The sequence below is a fragment of the Osmerus eperlanus genome, chromosome 14 (assembly GCF_963692335.1).
Source record: "Osmerus eperlanus chromosome 14, fOsmEpe2.1, whole genome shotgun sequence".
Classification (NCBI taxonomy): Eukaryota; Metazoa; Chordata; class Actinopteri; order Osmeriformes; family Osmeridae; genus Osmerus; species Osmerus eperlanus.
The window spans coordinates 14,623,096-14,645,517 of NC_085031.1; the positions used below are offsets into that span (position 1 = coordinate 14,623,096).

At 48.6% G+C, this 22,422-nt stretch overlaps 3 protein-coding genes and 2 non-coding genes across 5 annotated transcripts; 2 read left to right on the forward strand and 3 right to left on the reverse strand.

Annotated features, from left to right (window-relative positions):
* The first annotated feature begins 376 nt into the window (after positions 1 to 376).
* LOC134033926 (uncharacterized) lies at positions 377 to 5,771 on the forward strand. Its single transcript, XM_062478210.1, has 6 exons — positions 377 to 957; positions 1,111 to 1,214; positions 1,417 to 1,510; positions 1,613 to 2,598; positions 3,709 to 3,817; positions 4,245 to 5,771. Exons 1-6 carry the CDS (start codon positions 660 to 662, stop codon positions 4,931 to 4,933), a joined length of 2,280 nt encoding a protein of 759 aa, XP_062334194.1. The 5' UTR covers positions 377 to 659; the 3' UTR covers positions 4,934 to 5,771.
* Positions 5,772 to 7,370: 1,599 nt separating this feature from the next.
* Positions 7,371 to 7,443, forward strand: trnak-cuu (transfer RNA lysine (anticodon CUU)). Its single transcript has one exon. It is a non-coding gene; the product is annotated as a tRNA-Lys (tRNA).
* A 435-nt stretch (positions 7,444 to 7,878) lies between these two features.
* Positions 7,879 to 7,950, reverse strand: trnam-cau (transfer RNA methionine (anticodon CAU)). Its single transcript has one exon. It is a non-coding gene; the product is annotated as a tRNA-Met (tRNA).
* Positions 7,951 to 8,641: 691 nt separating this feature from the next.
* Positions 8,642 to 15,802, reverse strand: tmem132a (transmembrane protein 132A). The gene is given in 13 exon segments (XM_062478411.1): positions 8,642 to 10,120; positions 10,260 to 10,451; positions 10,561 to 10,780; positions 11,709 to 11,911; positions 12,078 to 12,221; positions 12,350 to 12,560; positions 12,774 to 12,926; positions 13,013 to 13,554; positions 13,659 to 13,709; positions 13,711 to 13,869; positions 13,980 to 14,203; positions 14,344 to 14,897; positions 15,251 to 15,802. Coding segments are annotated over 12 exon segments (3,063 nt in total). The 5' UTR covers positions 14,426 to 14,897; positions 15,251 to 15,802; the 3' UTR covers positions 8,642 to 9,238.
* A 2,476-nt stretch (positions 15,803 to 18,278) lies between these two features.
* On the reverse strand, positions 18,279 to 22,402 carry LOC134034086 (T-cell surface glycoprotein CD5). The gene is made up of 6 exons (XM_062478435.1): positions 21,143 to 22,402; positions 19,762 to 20,154; positions 19,369 to 19,512; positions 18,808 to 18,858; positions 18,593 to 18,658; positions 18,279 to 18,466 (listed from the first exon to the last, which is right to left on the reverse strand). The coding sequence occupies exons 1-6, from the start codon at positions 21,192 to 21,194 to the stop codon at positions 18,390 to 18,392; spliced, it is 783 nt and encodes a 260-aa protein (XP_062334419.1). The 5' UTR covers positions 21,195 to 22,402; the 3' UTR covers positions 18,279 to 18,389.
* Between the last annotated feature and the right edge of the window lie 20 nt (positions 22,403 to 22,422).

The following is a 22,422-nucleotide window of genomic DNA, read 5'->3' on the forward strand; positions in this document are numbered from 1 at the left end:
GTTCTCAGTGTAAAGGACTGGTGTATGAAACTTGTTATACATTATGATCACAGTAACATACGTCACCAGCATCACTGTATTGCTTTATAAATGGCCAGACTGTAATATACAGGGGGGGGACCACTTTCCTCAGGCCTCCAGGGAAATATTTTCCACTGTGTTCTCAGTGTAAAATAAAATAAAAAAATCAACCTTCCTGAACCTTTTTTTTCAGGACTCCAGGGAAATCTGTTCCCCCTGTGTTCTCAGTGTAAAAGACGGGTGTATAGATGAAACTTATGATACTTGTTATACATAATGATCACAGTAACATACATCACCAGCATCACTGTATTGCTTCATTAAGGGCCACATTTGGGCACATTCAACGCAACCAAGCAACAAGAGAAAATTATGATCGCGCACGCGCAAAGAAGGGGGAACAGAGGAACTGAATTCTCCTGAACACCGGAAAGGATGCAATGGTCGTGGCTAGTTCGCTAGCAAGCTCGCGACTGTTTCTTAGAAGCAGTTTAATATATGAGCAAACCGAACCTTTTTTTTTTTTACCAGATTTTATGTTTTCACCGTTCATTATATTGGTATCTCTTTATAGGCAATAATTTGTGGTGATAGAGGAAATAGGTTTTGTAACGCATCGAGCTTACCAGTCGATCACAATGTCGACCCGTATCGCATTCCAAACCCAGCTAGCCTCAATCATGGAGGTCTTGGCGAACGCCGCCGTGGCAGAGATCTGCAAGCTGGTGGACGACGATTACGCGGTCGTAAGTTTGCAGATGTCCCAATGCCAAAGGGAAAACAAAGCTCTCAAGAGAAAATTGCATTTACTGGAGTTGAAGATGGCCCGAGGAAGCGCCGAGAGGAGGCTGCGCGAAAGCGCCCTGAATAGCCGTCCCAACAGCAGATCACACTTCAACATCACCGATAAATACCGTGGATTGTCGACATCCACTAGTAAGCTTGCCCCTTACTGTGCATCGAAATGTATTCACTTCATTCGATCGAAGTATTTATAAGACCGGGACTTTGAAGCTTGAGTAACCTAGGTTAACATAACACATACAACCTGTCTTCCCGGTAATTGAGGTATTGTTTTTGTGTTTTTAGGCAGCGTTTTTGACAGACAGATGAACATGGGGTTGTGGCCTGACGGGTCGTCAACTAGCAGTCCAATCAGCAACCCGATGCATCCTGAACCTATCCGAGATGAGGTAGGAAGATCTATGTCTACAAATATGTATTATTAATTACATACAAGTCAGCATCCAGCATCGATTTCCGCGAACGGGTCCGTACACAAATCTCAAAAATCTGCTCCCTCAGGTTTAGCCCTTATCAATATGATCACTATCGTTGTTGCTGTCAGGGGTGTGTTATGAGTATAAATGTTTGTGATGTTCCTTAAATCTTTAGACAGTAGTAGTGCAGCTGATGGAACCAGATACCCTAATGGTGAAGGAAGAGAGGATGGACGACCCAGACCAAGTACAGCTCATCGGAGAGGATGGTGAGTCAGGAAGAATGTGTATTTGTAAAAAAAAAATTTTTTGTTGTTGTAGTCATTATACCAATCACCATAATAACCGTGCTCTCTGTCTCCTCCATGCAGGAGTGGTGGAGTGTGGCCCTCGTGGTGGAACGCGGCCCAGCCCCCAGGACTCCTTGTCAGTCTCCATCCAGACCTCAGACCCCCTCCCTCAGCCCCAGCAGTCTCACCCAGCGCCCCGGAGCCGGAGCCAGGCCAGCCACAGAGACAGAGGACTGGAGGTCAGTGGATCCTCAACTCTCCTTAAAACTGACAATGACTCTGAAATCGCAGAGGGCTCTGCTCCTTTGGGACCACTGACCAATCCCAGCGCCACGTTCGATGTGTTTGACGAGAGCGAGGGCTCGCTGGTGGGGGCATTCTTTAACGAGGAGGAGGAGGGTGATGGGCGGCCATCTTGTTCTTACGAGGCTGGAGGCGGGGCTTCATCTGGGGACGGGGGGTTGTTTCAAACACTTCCGGGTTCGGGCGTCGTGAGCCGGCGGCGGAAACAGGAAGTTATCGACGTGGATTCTGAGGAAGGGGAAGAGCTGCTGGACTGGGACGGTCGGGAGATTCCGGTACAAATCAGAACTCACGGTAACCATGGGAACGCGCCGGCCGTCCCACAGCCTCCTCACTCTCTGGCGAGGTCCAATGACCCTGCGTTGCCGTCGACGTCCGACATGAACGGTTGGGGGCGCGGCGGCAACTTCTCCGGCTTCCCCTTCAAGGGAGAGGGCGCAGGGGGAGCGATGAAGACTCTCCACAGAACAAGCACCAGAGAGAAGCTCTTCATCTGCAACTTCTGCGGCAAGGCCTTCAACCGGCCCAAGAAGGTGGAGATCCACCAGCGCGTCCACACGGGAGAGAAGCCGTTCCGCTGCGCCACCTGCGGGAAGATGTTCTCCGAGGCGGGGAACCTGAAGAAGCACCAGAGGGTCCACACGGGGGAGAAGCCCTTCAGCTGCCAGCTGTGTGGGAAGGGCTTCGCCTGGATACGCAACCTGAGAACGCACCAGCAGAGAAACCACCCAGACGTGTACACAGAGGACATGGCCTGCTTCTCCTGAGTGGGCTGGATGGGGGGGACGAAGACAAAAAAAAAGAAAAAACGTTTTCACAATAAAATATTAGGTTTAAGTTGTACTAGCGGGTCTTTTGTCTTCCAGAAAATGCAACATCTCCATATCTCTAAAGTCCAAACCCTAGGCCACCAGAGAGAACTTGTAGCACACTAAAAGCTCCTGATAGCCAACAAACACTGACTTTTTGCCCTGATCTTTTCGCTGAGGTTTAAGGACACTGCTTGTGTGTAGGGTAAATGTTGACCTAAGGATGACCCTGAGTGTGTCCGAGTGTAATGTTTGAGGAAAGTCATGGGTCCCAGTGGCCCACTGATGGTGTGTACCACCTTACCTCAGCAGCCCAGGTTCGATTCCAGCCAAGTCCCATTGCTGCATGTCATCGCCTCTCTCTCTCCCTTGGCAATCCTGTCTCTCTCAAACCGTCACTATCAAATGAAGCAGAAAATACCCCCAAAAATATCTAAACAAAAAATAATGGGTTACAAACGGTCCATAGTATAAACAGGTTGCCTCCAGACTGGGTAAATATATAGATTCTGATGTTCAGATTATATTGTTGGAAAGAATGCATGGTACTAAATACGAAATTACTAATCCCCAATAGAATATAAACATTTTCTTGATTGTGTGTGTGTACAGTACTTGACATGTTTCACAGTTGGTTTGTTATTAATATTTTTACCCTATACAATTGCAATAAATAAAATACATTAAATTCTGGATGTGGACCTTCTGTTAAAAGGTGAAAAAATATTTCTAGTGCTTCTTTATCTTATGTTCCTGTTCCTTTTATTGGCTTGATAATTGACTGAAACCTAACCCATATCCATCATATGTCCAGTATCAATCTTCAGATCAACGGGGTTCACATTAGTAAAACACAGAGCCTATATACATGGCAGAAATGTCTAAAAATGATTTACCTTTGTGTCTTTAAAAAAATGTACATCCTTCCATTATGAACTATAATGTATTTTAAATATAACATGTAAAAAGAAAAGAAGAAAGTTTTGGTATGGGTTATTTTTTGAAGGAAACTCCCTTCTTGAATTGGGTGGAGCTCAGCCATGATTGTGTCCTTGTGTGCTCCAGCCTGCAGGTGTGGAGGTGGGGGAGGAGCCGGATGTGCTACTGGTGAAGGTGGAGGATCTGGAGGAGGGCCTACGGTCTCCAGGCCTGGGAGTCTGCAGCAGCAAACAGGGTGAGTGGATGAGATGCACAGATGTTGCACACAGTTACGCACATTTAGAAAACCTTTACTACAGTGTTTACATGCTAGGAAACTTTCCTGGATGAAGGCTAGAAATAAAAGGCTTTAAAACATCTCTAACTGAAAACATAACATTTGGATTAAAGGATTTGCTAAATTAATAAAATGTAATAACACTAGATGCACTTTATATAATTGTGTCAAATTAAAGTGCATCATAAATAAGATTAGCTAGGTTGAAATTAAATGTAAAAATAGTTGCCTTACTTTCTTTGTATACTTAATTGTTATTCTAGGCTAGGTTGTTCTAGGTTATTTATGGAAATCTTATTATTGGTTCTTAGTTTACACTAATATTTATGGTAAGGTTAAGGTGCTATGAGCAACCTGTTAATAGAAACTTGTCTTGTCTCATTAGGATTGGTGGAATCCAGCAAGGATGACTACCAAGGAGCAATACCATTGGATGACAGCCTGGCTCTGGCCAGCCAGCTTGGAGAACCTCAAGGGACCAGGCAGGGCTTGTCAGAGGTCAGCTATGGCAGTGCGCCGTCGTATGACACCTCATCAGCCAATCAGATGTGGACAAATGGGGACAGTTGTCTTGACGATTGTGTTGTAGTGCCTGGTCTGTCCTCCCTGCCTCATCCCTTCCCATCAGGCATGCGGGACTTTGCCACAGAACATTCTGGAGGCTTCTCCAATGTCATGCCAGTCAGGGGGGGGTCACAGGGTCTGGGGGGCTTTGGTGAACACATGGAGGGGTCGTCCCAGGGTCAGGGTCAGGACAGGTACACGAACGGTAGGAAGAAGGCGGAGCGCAAGAGGCTGCATCTGTGTAAGTTCTGTGGCAAAGGGTTCTCCGCCCCCGCAAACCTAGAACCGCACTTGAGAACCCATACGGGGGAGCGGCCGTACGGCTGCGTTGTCTGCGGGAAGCACTTCTCCCAGGTGTGGAACCTGAAGATCCACATGAATGTCCATACCGGCCAGAGGCCCTACCAGTGCCCGCTCTGCCCCGAGCGCTTTGCCGACCCCAGCAACCTAAAGAAGCACCAGAAACGCCACCACCCCGCCCAGCAGCAGACACAACAGCCGGCCATGTGACCATAGGCCAGTCCCCCAGAGGGTTCCAGAACTCAGTACATGGGTTCTAGAACTCAGAACATGGGGCCAGTCCCCCAGAGGGTTCTAGGACTCAGAACATGGGGCCAGACCCCAGAGGGTTCTAGAACTCAGAACATGGGGCCAGTCCCCCAGAGGGTTCTAGAACTCAGAACATGGGTCCAGTCCCCCAGACGGTTTTATTACTCAGAACATGGATCCAGTTACCCAGAGGGTTCAAGAAAATAGGAGTGACAGAGTTATTCAAGGGTGTAGTCAGTGGGTAGTTCAGGCAGTTTTTTTTATATGAATCTTGGGTTGGTTGTTTTAGTGGTTCATTGCAAAGGCTTGGGTGTTCAATGCAAAGGGTAGGGTCTGGTACTGTGGGATCATATTTATTATCTTTTTATCTATTAAAAAATGTTTTAGTTTGTATGAAATACTAATTTTATTTAGGACATGATTGACTTGACTTAATGTATATCTAAAGCCTCAATAATTTTAACATCATGTCTACCAGAAGTATGAAAACGCAACACCACCAAAAGGCATAAAAGTATATTAAAAATTCCTGTAGATGAACATCTTGTTAGTTGAGGAGGAAAGTATTGTGTCTCAGTTTTCAGTGAGATGTTGAAACATGTCCTGGCAATGTATATACTCGAAAAGAGGATTAAAGCGTTCCTTTACCAACAAGTGAGTGATTGAATGTGGTTTGTTATATTTATATCATTCTATTTCAGGACATTTCAACTTCTTAAACTGTGACACAATTTTATCACCTCAGACACACATACACACACACACACACACACACTACACGCTACAGGAAATGGAAGTATAAACAGTATGTGAGTGAAGAAACTCAGAATGCATGAGATACATCATTCACGCTCTCCTCTCCTCTGACAGCCTCTACTTCCAGAAGGGACCGCTCTGAAGGTGGAAGATGAGAAGACTGTGACTTCTGAGAGGGGAACTGGAGGAATATCCACCACTCTGCCGCCTTCTACTGTTCCAAGCAGCAGTACTGCAGCTCTCCACAGGGTGGCGCCAGACAGCACGCCAGCCAACCAGAAGTACAGCACCTCCCCAAACCCAGAGTTCTCCCTGTTTGAGCTGGACACCTTCTTCACAAGCTGGGCCCCGGAATCAGGAGCCTCCTCGTCACCCCCTGGTGGGCCCTCCTGCTCCTACACCGAGGATTCAGCTGACACTGACCCAGACAGCGTTATAGTGGTTTCTGAGACCCGTCCCCAGGACCAGCCCCGGCCTCGCTCCCGCTTCTCCTCTGGGGCCGTGAGGTCAGGATGCGGACAGGCAGCCGGTCTGGAAGCATCTCCCTCAGGTCGTCTTGGAGCTCAGTGGCCGGGGGCCAGCCCGGTCGGCGCAAACGTCCTGGGTCACTCTCCCTGGAGCAGAGCGGCCATGATGAGAGCTGAGGAGACTCAACTGCAACAGCGTCGTCATAACAACAGGGTGCGGGTGGCGCAGCCCCACGGTGCCCCGCCCACCAGGGGGGCTGCCAGTGTAGAGCCATTACTCCCCCCGGTGGGGGTACAGGTCAGGGGGGCGACAACGGCAACGTCTGTTAACGGTTTGGCTAACATGGAGGCCGCGCTTGCTGCCCAACGAGCTACGTTCACCTCCCAGCATCAGCTGGCCGGTAACCTCGCGGGCGCGGCGGTGACCGGGGATGGGAGGCGGCGGAGCTTTGTGTGCCGCGCGTGCGGGAAGGCGTTCACCGGCCTGTCGAACCTCGAGGCTCACCGGCGCGTCCACACGGGGGAGAAACCGTTCCGCTGCGTCACCTGCGGGAAGATGTTCTCCGAGGCGGGGAACCTGAAGAAGCACCAGAGGGTCCACACGGGGGAGAAGCCCTTCAGCTGCTCAGGGTGTGGGAAACGCTTCGCCTGGACCTGCAACCTTCGCACCCACCAGCAGTCATCAGCCTGTGGAGGAGCAGGAGATGTAGCAGGAGGGATGGTGTAAGACACATTCGATTCAGAACTTTAGCCTTGGCACTCACTGTTGAGTTCCAATGCTGTGAACTTTCCATAACTGGACACCGATATGCAATGCAACTCCAAATATAACTGGGAAAACTTATAGATAATAAAAAGTTATTTTGTTTATACTCATTCATGTTTTTGAACATGCTGACCCATGTAGCTTAATAAATGTGCATGCTCTGGTAGGTATTCTAGCAAGCTCTTTTGTTTAAGGTCAAAAGAGTTGACTTGACAGGATATCGGTTTGATCCTGGGAACTAATGCAAACATTATTTGCAGTGGAAATATGCTCCATGAACATGCTTAAAAGGCTCTTTGTGAAGGGGCTATGATCACTAAACGTGATAATTTAACTGCTGTACAAGCTTAAAGGCTTTTTTCTTTATTATGACGAAACTTTATACTCCCACAATTGTCAGCAGAGACATGCCCGGCTAGCTCAGTCGGTAGAGCATGAGACTCTTAATCTCAGGGTCGTGGGTTCGAGCCCCACGTTGGGCGAAGATATTTTTTATCGAGATATCTTAAAATTGCTAAGTAGAATCAGAAAGTTTAAACAAAACAGTAATTTACTATGGCAGGAAGGTACATATAATAAACATATAAGAATCTTAAATATAAAATGTATATATTTGTTTTGCACAGTTCTAAATAATTCTAAACAATCCAATGAAAAATATCAAATAGTGCAAACGGGTGCATTGTGCAATGTGCACTAAAGTGACAGATTTACTTTATAATATAAATATTTCACATGTTCAGCTTTCAAATTGCCATTAAAGTAGCTCACCACCATGTAGGAGCACGGTTGCACAGTAACTGAATGATCTGCACCATTTGGAAATGTTACCTTTCGATGTGTGAACTAATTCCAGTTAAAATTGAAATTGCACTAGAGACATGATTGTTTTCAAGTCATTGAGTTGAAAAATATGTTAGCAGAGGATGGTTTCGATCCATCGACCTCTGGGTTATGGGCCCAGCACGCTTCCGCTGCGCCACTCTGCTAATCGGCATGTGAAGTAAAAATAATCATTAATATAGTCAGTTAATATGAGCATTTTCACGGGTTTGTATTTAGATGGTGTTATAATAGAGTTATGGTGTTATAATAGAGTTATGCTGTAAAGTATTCATGTATATGAGATAGATCGTCAAAAACGTAGAAATACAAATGTTCATTTCCTGACTATCACGCACAACAAACGTAATCTATGCTATTCCATGAAGCTACCAAGAGCTTCATAGCAACGAAGCTGCAAGGCAGAAGGCAACAAGAAGAATGGCTAACGTACTGGATGAGACAGAGGGAGTTAGCGATGTCGACATGACTGGGAATAGACACATTCTAGATCACCAATGGCCATATATGAGAGAGATGTTCGAAATTGACGGTGTCAAAAAGGAATCCTAGCGAATGCGCTGCGTGTCTCTATATAGTGTATTTTTGTATTGATGTATTAATATGACTAACCCCTTTGGTCATTTCATCCAAAACACACATACTAACCCCTTGGTCATTTAATCCAAAACACACATGCTAACCCCTTTGGTCATTTTATACAAAAAACACATACTAACCCCTTTGGTCATTTTATCCAAAACACACATGCCAATCCCTTTGGTCATTTACCCCAAAACACACATACTAACCCCTTTGGTCATTTCATCCAGTTTTAAAAATTGTAAAATGTTATCTTTTGTTTTATTTTATTTTATTCAACAAACACATTTTACATGTTTAACATTTTCTTTGCAAACGTTTGTAGCTTAACATAACATTAAATTGCCCATCTACTGTCACAATATACAGTATTTCTGGTCTTCACCCTTCAAATGACTTAACAAAGAAATAAATAGTACTTGTAAATTGGGAAGACAAAACCAGACAGAAAGTATTTAAATAAAGGAAATTTACTTTTAGAATTTGTAAAATAGCAAACATGGTGATGAAAAAAGACAAGGATCGATGAAATATCTTTTACATCAATAGCTATTTTCCTAAGTTACTTTCTACAAAAGTGGACATAAAATGCCAGCTTCCATGTAGGGCTGAGTATTCCTCACCCAACCTAATGTCTGAATCATGTAAGTCCAAACATTTGTAAATCTGCCCTACCAGATAATACCATTCTAGACACTGCCATGCTTAGAGAAGTTATGTTATAATGGCCGGAAACAATGACTGGACACATCTGAAAGGTTTAAGATCTAAAGATTGTTGGATGTACAGGATGTCATTGACAAGCTTAACAATAAACGTAATAAAAGTCCTTTTGCATGAGATCAACAAGCCTCACAACATATTCTCCTCTTTCTCCTCCAGCTCTTTCTTCTTCTGCTTCTCACTTTCTTCCTCCTTTTCTATCTCCATCTTCTTATCCTCCTCCGCCTCCTCCACCACCACTCCCTCCATCATTCCTCCATCCGCCTCCATCCCTTTCCTCCTCCTCCTCCTCTCTCTCAGGGCGCAAGGCAGGCAGTTCACCAGGAAAAGGAGTGTGGAGAGGCAGAGGAGGGAGAGTAAGGCCCCTACCCCCACCTCCAGCTCTCGCTCTCCTGGTCTGTTCTTCTCCTCGTCCCTCGTTCCCTCTCTCTCCACGCCAGGGGACAGGTAGACAGCGTTCTCCTCGTGATTGGGCGTGAGCGCCGCCCGTTCCAGTCCGTTCCTTCCCATCATGCCTCCGCCAGCCTGGTGGTGGTAGGGGGAGGAGTCACCAGGTGACCCTCCGCCGGTGACATTGCCGTGGACGATGTCGTCGCTCCCAAAGTTAGCGTATACATCTCCGTTGGACTCTACCAGCATGTCAGACACGTCAAACCCAAATTCCGACTCCTCGCTCCCCAATGGCTGTAGTTCAGAGTCTAGGTTGACTCTTATCCAACCAGAGCCCCTAGCTAGCCTTCGTGTCCCACCTCCTTCCCTAGACTTCGGGGAGTCACTTTCAACGATGGAGTTGGACACAATTGGATCACAGGTAGAGACCAGAAGTTCCGCTTGCAGCAAGGGCCCGCCCCCATCTCCCTGGGCAACAATGCGCTGTGAAGGGCCTGGCGTCACGGCGACTACAGACTCAGCCAATGAGGAGAGACGCAGGTAAAAGGGCACGCCCCTAAAAGCGGAGAGCAGAGAGGCGTTGTCGTCGCTGAACTGGAGCCAGACACTTATGGATGCTTCCTGGAGAGAGTGAGAGTGAAGGCGAGAGAGGAAGAGAGGGCGGAGGGTGGGAGTGAAAGAAGGAGAGAAACAATGAAAGAGAAAAGTTAGTATGAACATACTCAAGTCACTAGAAACACACCAAACGACCAGCACTAACCTGCCCAGGGTCGTACAGAATGTTGTAGGCCGTCACTGTTGCTGTGACAACTGACGGGTGGGCAGGGCTGGGCTGGATGGACATCCCCAAGCCGCTCACAACTTGCACTGACAGGTCACCTGGGGTCACAGGTTCAGAGGTCACCGTGACATCACAGCTTCCCAGGACACCATCCCATTGGCTAGAGATAACCTGAGATGGGGAGACATTTCACTGATGTGAATAATAACGTTAAACCAGAAAAAGGTGTCAAAATAACAACAGCACTTCTGGTCATGACGGGAAAGTGAGCATGACTCACATGAAGCATGGTTTCCCCCGGCTGCAGGCCAATCAGATTGTTGTGTTTGTCAAGAGCAGCGACCTGTGGGTTTTCCACCCGCAGCCAATTACGGACAATCTCCGTCACATCCACCAGCCAATCGGGGGAGCCCAGCAGGTAGGTCATTTGACTCTGGTTGTCCTGGGCAACGAACTGGGTCAGAACCTGAACAGTGGACCTCTGGAACACTGGGAAACAGCTGGACACACACACACACACACACACACACACACATACATACACACACTTATGCTGCAAGTCTGTCTGCATGTCTTCTAGCAACAGTTTTAACAAGATAAGAGCGTCTGCTAAATGACTAAATGTAAATGTAACAAAAGGTAATCAAGTAAACCAAAAAAACGTTCTAAACTCTTGATCTGACTCTGTCTTCAGGGAAAGAGAGGAGGCCGAGCCCTCACTGGTTGGACCAGGAGGTCAGAATCTGTCTTAAAACTCCTGTCTTCTACAAAGAGAGATCTAGGATCAGGACAGATTACAAGAGACTAAGGAATCCCAAAGATGGTCTAATCTCTCCCTCTTGCAGGACAGATGTGTGTAAGATATTATCACATGATCTGCAACAGTATCTAGTCCCTTCTTCAGTGTTCGTGCATGTGCTCACGCCAACATTTTGCACTGATCTATTAAATGGATTTACAAACGCAGGATTGAAGAAGATCAAATCTCCAATGCTGCTTTCTCCAAATCTTTTTTCCCAATCCCTGAGGGGGTGTGAGCAACCCAGCTCTCTCTCTCTCTCTGTCTCTCTCTGTCTCTCTCTGTCTCTCTCTCTCTCTCTCTTTCTCTCTCTCTCTCTCTCTCTCTCTCTCTCTCTCTCTCTCTCTCTCTCTCTCTCTCTCTCTCTCTCTCTCTCTCTCACTCGCTCCATCCCTCTCTCTCTCTCTCTCTCTCTCTCTCTCTCTCTCTCTCTCTCTCTCTCTCTCTCTCTCTCTCTCTCTCTCTCTCTCTCTCTCTCTCAGCCCCCTCACGTGTTTAATAATGTCCCTTCAACAGTGACGTAACATACAGCAACCTGCTTCCCTCACCTGCCCAACTCTCAAAATTTGAATCTTAACTGCCAGAATGTTCCAAACCACCAGCAACAGGCCAAACTGAAGCCCACTAACCCATTGTCCGTGTACTGGCTCCAGCCATCGATGGCATTGAGCTTGGGGTCGGACAGAGACAGGAGCAGAGGCACGACGGGCGCCCAGACCGCCAGGCACAGCGACCCACGGAGCGTGCCCAGAAGAAACTCCACCCCCACGCATGTGCTGCCCACACCCGATTCGCTCCCGTCAACAAAGATGGTTGCGCAATCGCTTGACACCTGTCAATCAAATGGAGAGAAACGGAGGATTGAGGGTCAGTTCTGGAGAGAAAGAGGATGTGTGTATGTGTGTGTCCGCATGTGTGTTTGTGTGTGTATGTGTGTGTATGTATGTGTGTGTATGTGTGTATGTGTGTGTCCGCATGTGTGTTTGTGTGTTCTCTACCTTGACTATGTCTTCATCGGACGACTGGCACCTCACTGCAGACGTAACATCTGACACTTTCCCATCATGCCCTACGGCCAGCACAATAACAGGAAGTGACACAGGTTCGCTGGTCAAGATTGCTGTGTTTATGATGGTGTCGCTCTGTAAGGTGACAGAACAGGACATTCACTTCAGTCGGCTTCACCAAAGAATTTTTTATTTACGAATAGAAACTCCTGCACCCTATCCCTGTGGGGCGACCCAGTGTTGACGAAACAAATGTTCCTCACCTCAGTGACAGGAACGATGCCAGCCATCTCTCTGTCCGTGAAGGAGAAACTGCTCACCACACCCCCGTGTGGCGGAGGAGGGTTATTACGGCCCGAGTACTCCACCCACCAACTGCCCGACACCGTCATGGCAACGTCGAAGCTACGTCTCAGGCCGTCCACAGAGAGACACGCCACCTGGTGGAGGGAGGAGGGACTTGGGAGGAGAGCACTTTGGTGGCAGAAAGGGGGAAAAGAGGGGAGGAGGAGGGATGAAGGAGAACAGGTGACAGCGAGGAGAGAAAAGAAGGTGGAGGGATAACAGAGGGCGTGAGGGGAAGAGGGAGAAGAGAAGGGAAGGTGAAAGAGAAGAGTTTGAATGTTTGTGTTGTTCGACATGAACTACTGTGTCATGTGACAGGAGGGTCATGTGACAGATGTCTACCTGAGGCCATCTAGGTGGCGTCCAACTTTGTGGCAGATGATGGAGACTACGTCATGTTTGGAACCCTGGGTTCTCTCCAGGGTCACAGCCCAGAGGTCAGAGGTCAAGGATCGCTGGGCCACCAGGGATACCAGACCCTTCCTCACCTTCAGCCTGACACACACAGACATACACACATATTTATAGAACAGGAGAATCGATATGAATGAATTATTGACATACCATAAAGATTGACTCACCGTATAACCACAAACTCTGCGCTGAAATTCGACCTCAGATTCACCGACAATCCGATAGGCTGACCGATACGAGCAGGCCCCTTGCGGTAGCGAATCAGGACATTGGAATCCACATGTAGCTCCTCTTCTTCCCGTCCGTCCAGACAGCTTACTTCCTCCTTGCTTTGGTTGCCCTGTGCAGCACCCTCCCTGCCCTCCGCGCCCTCCTCCCTCAGGGTCACAGCTGCTATGTAGAAGAGCTGCCTCTGGTACTGTGGCTCCTTGTCCTCCACGCACCTAGGGGGCGCTGCGCTCAGGTCGGCCACCGTGCCGAACAATGAATAGTAGAGCTGGACACGATCGAGGGCGTGGCCATGGTTGAATCTGAGCGCCGCGGGAAAGGCGGCGAGTCTGCCATGGTTTCGACCTCGCCGGTTGCGTTGCCGGTGGCGGTGTGTGTGTCGGGAGCGGCCGGGGGGACCGAGGTGTGGCTGGTTGATCTGGTCGGTCTGGAACCAGTCCTTAGGAAGAGTCAGTGTCACCACACACAGACCCAGGGGAGCCTGGAGGAGAGGAGACATAGAGAACCATTGTTTGAAATTCAGGGAAATTCATTGGCTTGAAACATCAACATCACCACCGTCCCACACACACACCCCAACAGCACCTGTGTGATGCAGGAGGCCTTGTGCTCCTCCGTCTCCTTGAAGGCGTGGAGGGGTGACGCAGGTCCCTCTGCCGGCGTCTCCTCTGCCCTGGAACAAAGCCCGCACCCTCAGCCTCTCCTTCCCTCCCTCGTCTATCTCTCGCTCCACGTGCTCCGACAGCAGCGCCGCGGACAAAGGAGGGGAGAGGGGGAGGATGGGCTCCGAGACCAGCTGATAGAGAGAGAGAAAGAGAGAAATAAGTTAATTAAATGAATTTCAAAGAACCATAAATACCATTTTACAAGAGCCTCTAGGGTATGTCTCCCCAGCACCATCCATACCTGTGTGACTGAGTAAGGCCCAAACGAAGCCCTGGCCCCTGGTTTGGAGGCTGCCCCAGCCTGAGGCAACAGGAGGAGGCTCTGGGAGAAGGAGAAGGGGCTCGAGTTGGAGAAGAGGGGGCCCAGGTCGGCCTGGGAGAGGGGCAGGTAGCTCCAGGGAGGAGGCACAGAGATCTGGGCAGGCAGGGAGAGAGGGAGGGGGGGCTGGGCCTGCGAGGTGTGGACTGGAACCAAAGAGGGGAAAAGAGAGGAAAAGAGAAGAGAGATGAATGGTATATGGTGAACAACCGAAAGAGTTCAGAACTAAAAGTAATAAATCACCTTTTTCATTCAGTAGTGCGTTAGTGAAAGCTCAGCCACTCACCTACGACCAGCAGCCAACACAGCAGCAGTCCCACCACCCCCTGCCTTTCCCATGATGCACTGGGGCTGCTGTCCACACCCATCACTGCACCCCTGGCTGGCGGCCCGATATGTCAGCACCTGAAATGCTTGTAACCTACTCAGGGCTGTGGAACATAGGCGGGTGTTGTGAAAGATCAGACTCCCAGACAATCTTTGTTGTTGTTTTTGATCCAAAAGCGAACTAGGCCATGGCGTTTAGAATGCTCTTGCTGCTCCTCGTTCACATCAGCATCTTCCCGTGTCCTCGGACCGTGTTGCGGCCTGCAAGCTTCCTGTCAGTGTCCTCAGACCGTGCTGCGGCCTGCAAGCTTCCTGTCAGTGTCCTCGGACCGTGTTGCGGCCTGCAAGCTTCCTGTCAGTGTCCCCGGACCGTGTTGCGGCCTGCAAGCTTCCTGTCAGTGTCCTCGGACCGTGCTGCGGCCTGCAAGCTTCCTGTCAGTGTCCTCGGACCGTGCTGCGGCCTGTAAGCTTCCTGTCAGGGTGTGACTTCCTCTCAACAGCAGAAAACACCAACTAGGTTCGAAAAAAAACAAAATCTTACGTAAGGTAAGTCTCAAGTGAAATGATTCAGGTTTTTACATAATTTAGTTTGCCCTCTGCCACACCTGCACACCCAGTGTGCACAACCACATGCATGCATGCACACACACACACAAACACACGCATAAACTCTGTCACACACAGCCACATACACACAGCTGGCTCAGTGTCCCTGCAGGGCTCAGTGTTGAGAAATATACACACACACACACACCTCTTAGACCCTCCTCTAATACACACCCCATGCACACACACAGATGCAGCTCCTAGACCACACATACGGCATGTCCTGTCAGTTGAGATATAGCTGCACCGGCTGGACTCACCTCGCGGACGCCGTCCTCTCATTGGTGTGTGACGACCCCGAAATAATACCACCCTGATGCTTCTCTCCCTCCGTCTCTCTCTCTCTCTCTCTTTTCTTTGCACCTGTGGCCACTATTTATTTCTGTGCCATCTTCCCCTCCTCCTCCTCTCCACTCGTCCGCTCCACAGTTTTGATCGTCCTCTCTGTCCCTGGCTGGTGTCCAGGGGCTCGTCCAGGCCGGGGACTCTGAATCTGACACCGACACGACCCACAGCTCGGACTCTTTGTCTTCCAGTCAGCTGTTGAGCTTTCTACTCTCTCTCTCTCTCTATCTTTGATCTGTGGGTTATGTGTTTTTGCTGCTGCTTCTTGTCCTCCCTCTCCCTCTCTGTCTTTCCGTGTGTGCCAGATTCACACAATAAGGATTTATTCATTTAAAACGGTAAATAATCCCTTCTCGCTCTCTCTCTCTTTCTCTCTCCAGTGTCCCTCCCCCTTGCTCGCTCCAATCCTTCATCTTCTGCCCTCTTTTCCTTGATGTGTTCACCTCAGGGTTTTAACTGCAGCGGTCTCTCCATCCCTCTCTCCCTGTCCATCTCCACCCCTCCCTCCCCCCCTTCAACCCCGCCCCACCCCACGCTCAGATGGCAGGGTCGGGTACTAAGCTGCTGATGTTTAATTTCCAGGATTAGTGCTAAACACAGGGCAACGCGCGAGAGAAACCACTTTGCTGCCCTTTTACTGTTTGAAACTCTGCTGGACAGGTCAGATTGTTTAGTGGGATCCCTCACATGCAGTCACTCACACCCACGAGCACAGGCACGTATGCAAACATGCACACGTTCACATGAGATGTGGTTCACTTCAGAGGAGACGTATCCTCACCTGACCATGCAGACGCAACCTCTCTCTCTCTCTCTCTCTCTCTCTCCTCCCCTCTCTCCTTTCATACTGATTAAGCGACAGATCTGTGTGAGGCGTTTCCCCCTCCGTCCCCTCGTCTAACCCACACACAATCCCTCGTCTTCTGTTTCTCTCGCTTCTCTCTCCATCCCTCCACCTCTGCTTTCATCTTCCCCTCCCCGTCTCTACTGAAAGCTGGGTTCTCACCTCCACGTTCAATAAGCTCAGCTCCTGACAACACATCAGCAACGCCACGTCAGAATGTTGACACAACCGTCGCTTCAGGCTGTTCGACAAAGAGAAAAGAGGAAAAATAGAACTACCTTAAAAGTAGATTAGAGGAGGAAGGGGAGAGGAAGAGGAGGAAGAGGAGGAAGAGGCAAGGAGAAGAGACAGGGAAGCAGGGCGAGGGAGAGTTGGGACACGCAGACATGGGATTCGTTTAATTCTGTGTTGTTTTATCCCTCTCTCTGTGACACACTTCTCTGGAGTGATAGGCATGATAGGCCACCAGAAGGGGCTTAGAGACAATGTACCCGACACCAGGGCTTAGTGTAAAACCTATAGCATTAAAAATGACAAAGCAACGCGCACACACAATCGCTCAAACAAACTCTTACGCGCTTCTTTGTGGCAAACACCCCCTGCCTCTTTCTCTCTTTGTTTCTCCACCCCCCCACCCTTTCCCAGTCTTGCACCTGTCGTCTTCTCTCTTACACCTCTACAGTACTGACTTCATCCCTCCTCCTCTCATCCCTCATTTCCTCTCCTAGGTTATAAATAACCTGACGTGCATGTTCACGTAATTAAAGTGTGCCCAATTCGTTTATTTGAGCAGAGCCACTTTTGTGTCTGGGATATGTTTTGCGTGTTACGTTTATGTGATCAATGTTAATACGCATGAAGAGCAGTTCTTAAATATGATATATTCTTTCCTCTCTCCCGCTCACTATCCCCCCCCCCCCTTCTATATCTCTCCGTTTCCATCTCTCCCCCTGGGTAATCTGAGAATGTAATCTGCTCGGGTCCGTCATTGTTCTGCTGATGGGACAATCTCAACCCAGTTATAATCCTTCACAGTGACCTGACACAGAGGAGAATACACCCACTCTCTCTCTCTCTCTCTCTCTCTCTCTCTCTCTCTCTCTCTCTCTCTCTCTCTCTCTCTCTCTCTCTCTCTCTCACACACACACACACACACATGTCACATACACACAGGCTCAGGCGTAAACACACACACATACACACACACGACTGCATGCACCGACAACTTATATACACAGGATGTTTTCCTATGTAGTGGACTACCACGGTCTATCTGCCCATCTCTCCATGTTTCAGTCTGCAAGATACACATGCACGCACACACACACTTTCCGACAGTTTGGCTAAGCCTCAGATCACTGAACAATGGTTTCTGATCATTAGAAGCTGGCAATATAATACCTGACGCCCCCTCCCTTCTAGAACCCCCCATTCCTACCCCAGCTACCTCCTGCACCCAGGGTCCCACAGATACAAGACCTGACCCCTGGTAACAATACAGAAAATAAATGAGAAAAATGTCAACATGACAATGCCTGAAAAGGAGGAAGGTGAAAAAGGAGGGATTATGAATACGGCAATGAAAGAGAGGAGTAACACACTAAGAAGGTAGGTGAGATTGGCTGGGAGGAGGAGAGGTGTATGATGGAGAGACAGAGAGAGAGAGAGAGAGAGAGAGAGAGAGAGAGAGAGAGAGAGAGAGAGAGAGAGAGAGAGAGAGAGAGAGAGAGAGAGAGAGAGAGAGAGAGAGAGAGAGAGAGAGCAAAACACGCAGGTGGGATGGAGCCTGAGTGAAGGAGAAAGGAGATACAGAACAGAAAAAGCACAGGGAAGAGAGGGGATGAAAAAGACAGAAAGAGGAAGGGGGGAGTGACAGAAATAACACAAACAGGAAGTTGGTGACAACGGCACAGGAAGCCACAGAGCTGCAAAAATCACTCACTGTGTAAAACCACCTTCTCTCCTCCTGCTCACCCTCTCTTTCTCCCTCCCTCCCTCTTTCTTTCTTTCTTCTGGCTCCGACTCATTCTGTCTTTCCTAACTTTCAATTCACCTGTCAGGATGAGGCATAAAATCATTTTCAACAAACTTTATTAATTAATTAAGATTTATTTAGATGTATTTAGTAAACAAAAACATGCCAACAACATTATTTCACAGTGGATATTTTTAAACATAATATGTGAACAATGAAAAAGATGAAGAGGGCGTTAGTTGTATGAATCGTAGTCGCTGTTCCTATTGGACGAAGGCTCTCGGCTGTAGTTCACCGTCAGTCGCTCCAGAGCTGATTGGACAAGAGACAAAACAGGTGAAGAAATAACAATGTTTGTGTGTGAGCGAGTGAGGAAAGAGTTTTAGATACACAGAGTGTGTGTGTGTGTGTGTGTGTGCGTGTGTGCATGCATCTTACCAGGAAAAGATGACCTCTTGCTCTCGTCAGTGTCCTGGACAGCACTCTTCCCTCTGTGAAAGGATACTGGGAGAGGAGAGTAGACAAAGAGATGGTGTGTTTGTCTGTGTGTGTGTTTGTGTGAGTGTGTTTGTGTGTCTGTGTGAGTGTGTCTGTGTGTGTGTCTGTGAGTGTGTGTGTGAGTCTGTATGTGTGTGAGTGTGTGTGAGTCTTACCACTCTGACTCTGTGTGGGTCCGATCCACCTACTCTGTCTCCTGTCTGACACTGCAACACAAACACACACGGCCCATGTAGCAGACACACTCACACACACAAAACAATGGTTTCTGTAAACATAATGTACCGTATGTAATCTGATCGAGCTGTGTGTAATGTGAGGGGAGGGGTGAGGGAGTGGGTAGAGGTGAGGAAGGGTGAGGGGAGGGGGGGAGGAGATGAGGTGAGGAAGGGTGAGGGGAGGGGGGGAGGAGAAGAGGTGAGGAAGGGTGAGGGGAGGGGGGGAGGAGTTGAGGTGAGGAAGGGTGAGGGGAGGGGGGGAGGAGAAGAGGTGAGGAAGGGTGAGGGGAGGGGGGGAGGAGATGAGGTGAGGAAGGGTGAGGGGAGGGGGGGAGGAGAAGAGGTGAGGAAGGGTGAGGGGAGGGGGGGAAGAGAAGAGGTGAGGAAGGGTGAGGGGAGGGGGGGAGGAGAAAAGGGGAGGAAGGGTGAGGGGAGGGGGGGAAGAGATGAGGTGAGGAAGGGTGAGGGAGGGGATGAGGAGAAGAGGTGAGGACTCACGTCTCTTCTGCAGGACCCTGAGGGAGGGCTGTCCGAAGCGGGCCACCAGGAGCAGAAGAAACACCACACACAGCAGGGCGCTCAACACCTTGTAGGCCACCAGCTGCCCACGCAGGTCCGGCCCCACTGGAGGAGGAGGGGCGGCTGGGGAGAGACGAGGAAGAGGAGGAGGACGATAAGGAAGAGGAGGAGGAGAAAGAGGAGGAAACAAAGATCTGGTCAACTAAACGTAGATACTTAATTTAGAAAGCATATTTGCGGTTTAGGCAGCTTTAGACATTAAACCATTTCAGATTTCCAATCATACACTGTACAAAGCACAGTATGTACAAACATTGCACGCAGACACACACATACACACACGCATACACACAAGCACACGTACACACACACCTTTGCAGCGGACCTTCAGTGTTTGGCATATTTTTTTGACTAATATGCCATTCTCCAACACCTCATGCCCATGAGAGAAGCTCTGAGTGAGAATAACAGGGTCCCCCAGGCAGCCATGTCTCTGACACACCCCTGTCCAGTTCTGCAACACCAGACCCCGGCTGCTCTGGCAGAGAGGCAGGGAGTCAGACCGGAGCACAGACAGGTATACCTGGCCCTCACATGATTTTGACCATGTGACCTGCAGGATAGCCAGAGTGGGGGGCGCGGGTGTGAGAGTGCGAGGGGGAGTGTTGTCACAGGGACATCCGGTGGAGTTTTGGGAGGATAAGTTGGAGCTGGCACTGGGAGATAAAGGGGTGACAGTGGACGTGCAGTTGTATTGACAAGCTTCTGCCGGGAGAGAGAGAGAGAGAATTAACACGATTCACTAAATACATTATCACCCCAAACGTAATCATAACTAAGTCATTTGTCATTGCACAATCAGTCAGAATCCCAACAACTAGATAGCATGCAGTCAGTCATGGACACCTGGGTCTTGATAATCAGCCAGCCAGCCAGTTAAGCAGCCAGCCAGCCAGTGAGCATGTCCAAGCATTGGCCAGTGTCATGTGACTGCTCACACATCCATGGCGAGGGTCAGGATAGGACCAAGATTAGATTAAAACCCCTCCTCTAATCTGACTATTAATCTAACAAATTACAGTAACCCACACCGGCCCCAGACCAGAAGAGGAGGAGGGGAGAGGGGGGGGGAGGAGGGGGGAGGACAAGGGAGACTGACAGAGGACGCGGGAGTTTGCTATCAACAGTTCAGATTTAGCGCTTTCTGATTCTACTTGAATTATGGTTAACATAACTTCAAATACTAAACACTATGTTCCTGCAGTCTGTGTAAAACACATTATCTCAGTCAGCACGGTGATCATGACAACCTTCCTACATTTTACTGAGGACACCGATGACAGGAAATTTGTGTCTGAACCTTGTGAATCAGAAAACAACATTTGTCCACATCCATAACATTGATGAAAGTTCTTAATTTATTGATCATTATTGGTTCAATTACCACAAAACTATGTATGTATATATATTTTTTAATTTTTACAAATCAAATAGTTACAAATAAATAACCTATAAAATAAACAACAACTCTGGATGGGCCACAGTAATTAACTCATTGTGACCTTTGAATGAGGTGTTAAAGTGTCGAGTTATACAGACAAAGATTAACCTTAGTCTAGATGTATCAACCCTCACTAGGAAACCAGTCAAAGCACATCCTCTAATAGAAAAGGCCTCTGGGTGATGGGCCTGGGTTATGAACCAGGCCCATGGCGTCGCCCAGAAACAAGGTGAAGAGTGATTACTGTCTTACCAGTGCATGTCAGACAGAGAGCCAGGAAAGTCACCAGCAGTCTCACATCCATTCTGAAGAGAGAGACACACTTCTGTGGAGGACCAGAGAGAGATCTACGAGGACGAACACACACCACGGACGAGACAGGGAGACTGAAGGAGGAGGAAACTGTGAAGAGGTGTTCAAGTCTGTCTGTCTCTCCTTTCTCTCTCCACCCCGCCCTCCCCCCCTTCTTTTTCTTCTCTTTCCTTACAGCGCATCACTCCATCCTTGCCCTGTTGCTCTATTTTTGCAAACGTGCAAACTTCCTCACTTCAAAGCGAGAAAGAGAAAAAAGAGAGAAAAAAGAAGTGGGTGGAGAGGAGAGAAAAAGGTACATCTAAGCAATGTGTAAAAGTTGTGTTTTTTTGTACACATACCTACTATTCCTATGTCCTCTTAGAGGGTCATGACCTACACTCAAGACCGAATGGTCGACGCACAGAAGCGTTTAGCCTTCCAGACACTCCGGCTCTTGATCTAGCGTGAAGCCCGGAACAAGGCGTCTTTTTCCAAACCCCAGGCCTGAGGTCTACGTTCTACGACCGAGTCATTGCCTTGCTTAACTCTTACTCATTCTTACTGTCCCTTCATTCACGCCCCGACACTCCTTTGCCTCCCTCGCTCTCGTTTTCTCTCATCTGTCGCCTCTCGTTTTACGGAGCTGACGACGTGGAGAAAGCCCCGTAAAAGTCCTCCTCCTCCTCCCTTCATCTCTCTCACTCTCGATTACATAGTTCTCTCCGTCCGTCCTGGCAACGATTGAAGACACGACAACAATCCTCCTCCTCAAGAGTTGTGACGGAGAGGCAGAATCTCGTCAGTCATTAAGATCACTTACACTGATGAAGCCATTGGTGTACTCGGAACAGGGGAGAAACATTCGTCAAGGAAGAGAGGGAGAGAAAGAGAGGGAGAGAAAGAGAGGGAGAGAAAGAGAGGGAGAAAGAGAGGGAGAGAGAGAAAGAGACAAACGTCCATATCACCAGTCAGGACACAGCGATTCTTAAATCAACTTCAGTGTTTAATATTCACACTCAAAAACCATAAAAGAAAATCAAAGTAAACAGTTGTACAAGCTAGTCAGCAATATCTTCATCCCCATGGGCGTTTCCACCTCCAGAACAACACAACTGTTGCGTTTTCTTCCATATTAATGCTAAAACGACTCCCTTGTGCTTCTCCAACACAGGTAAAGATTTCCCTCTGGTTACTATGGATATGGAAGCCCCCCCTCCCAACCCGTCCACCCCTGCCCT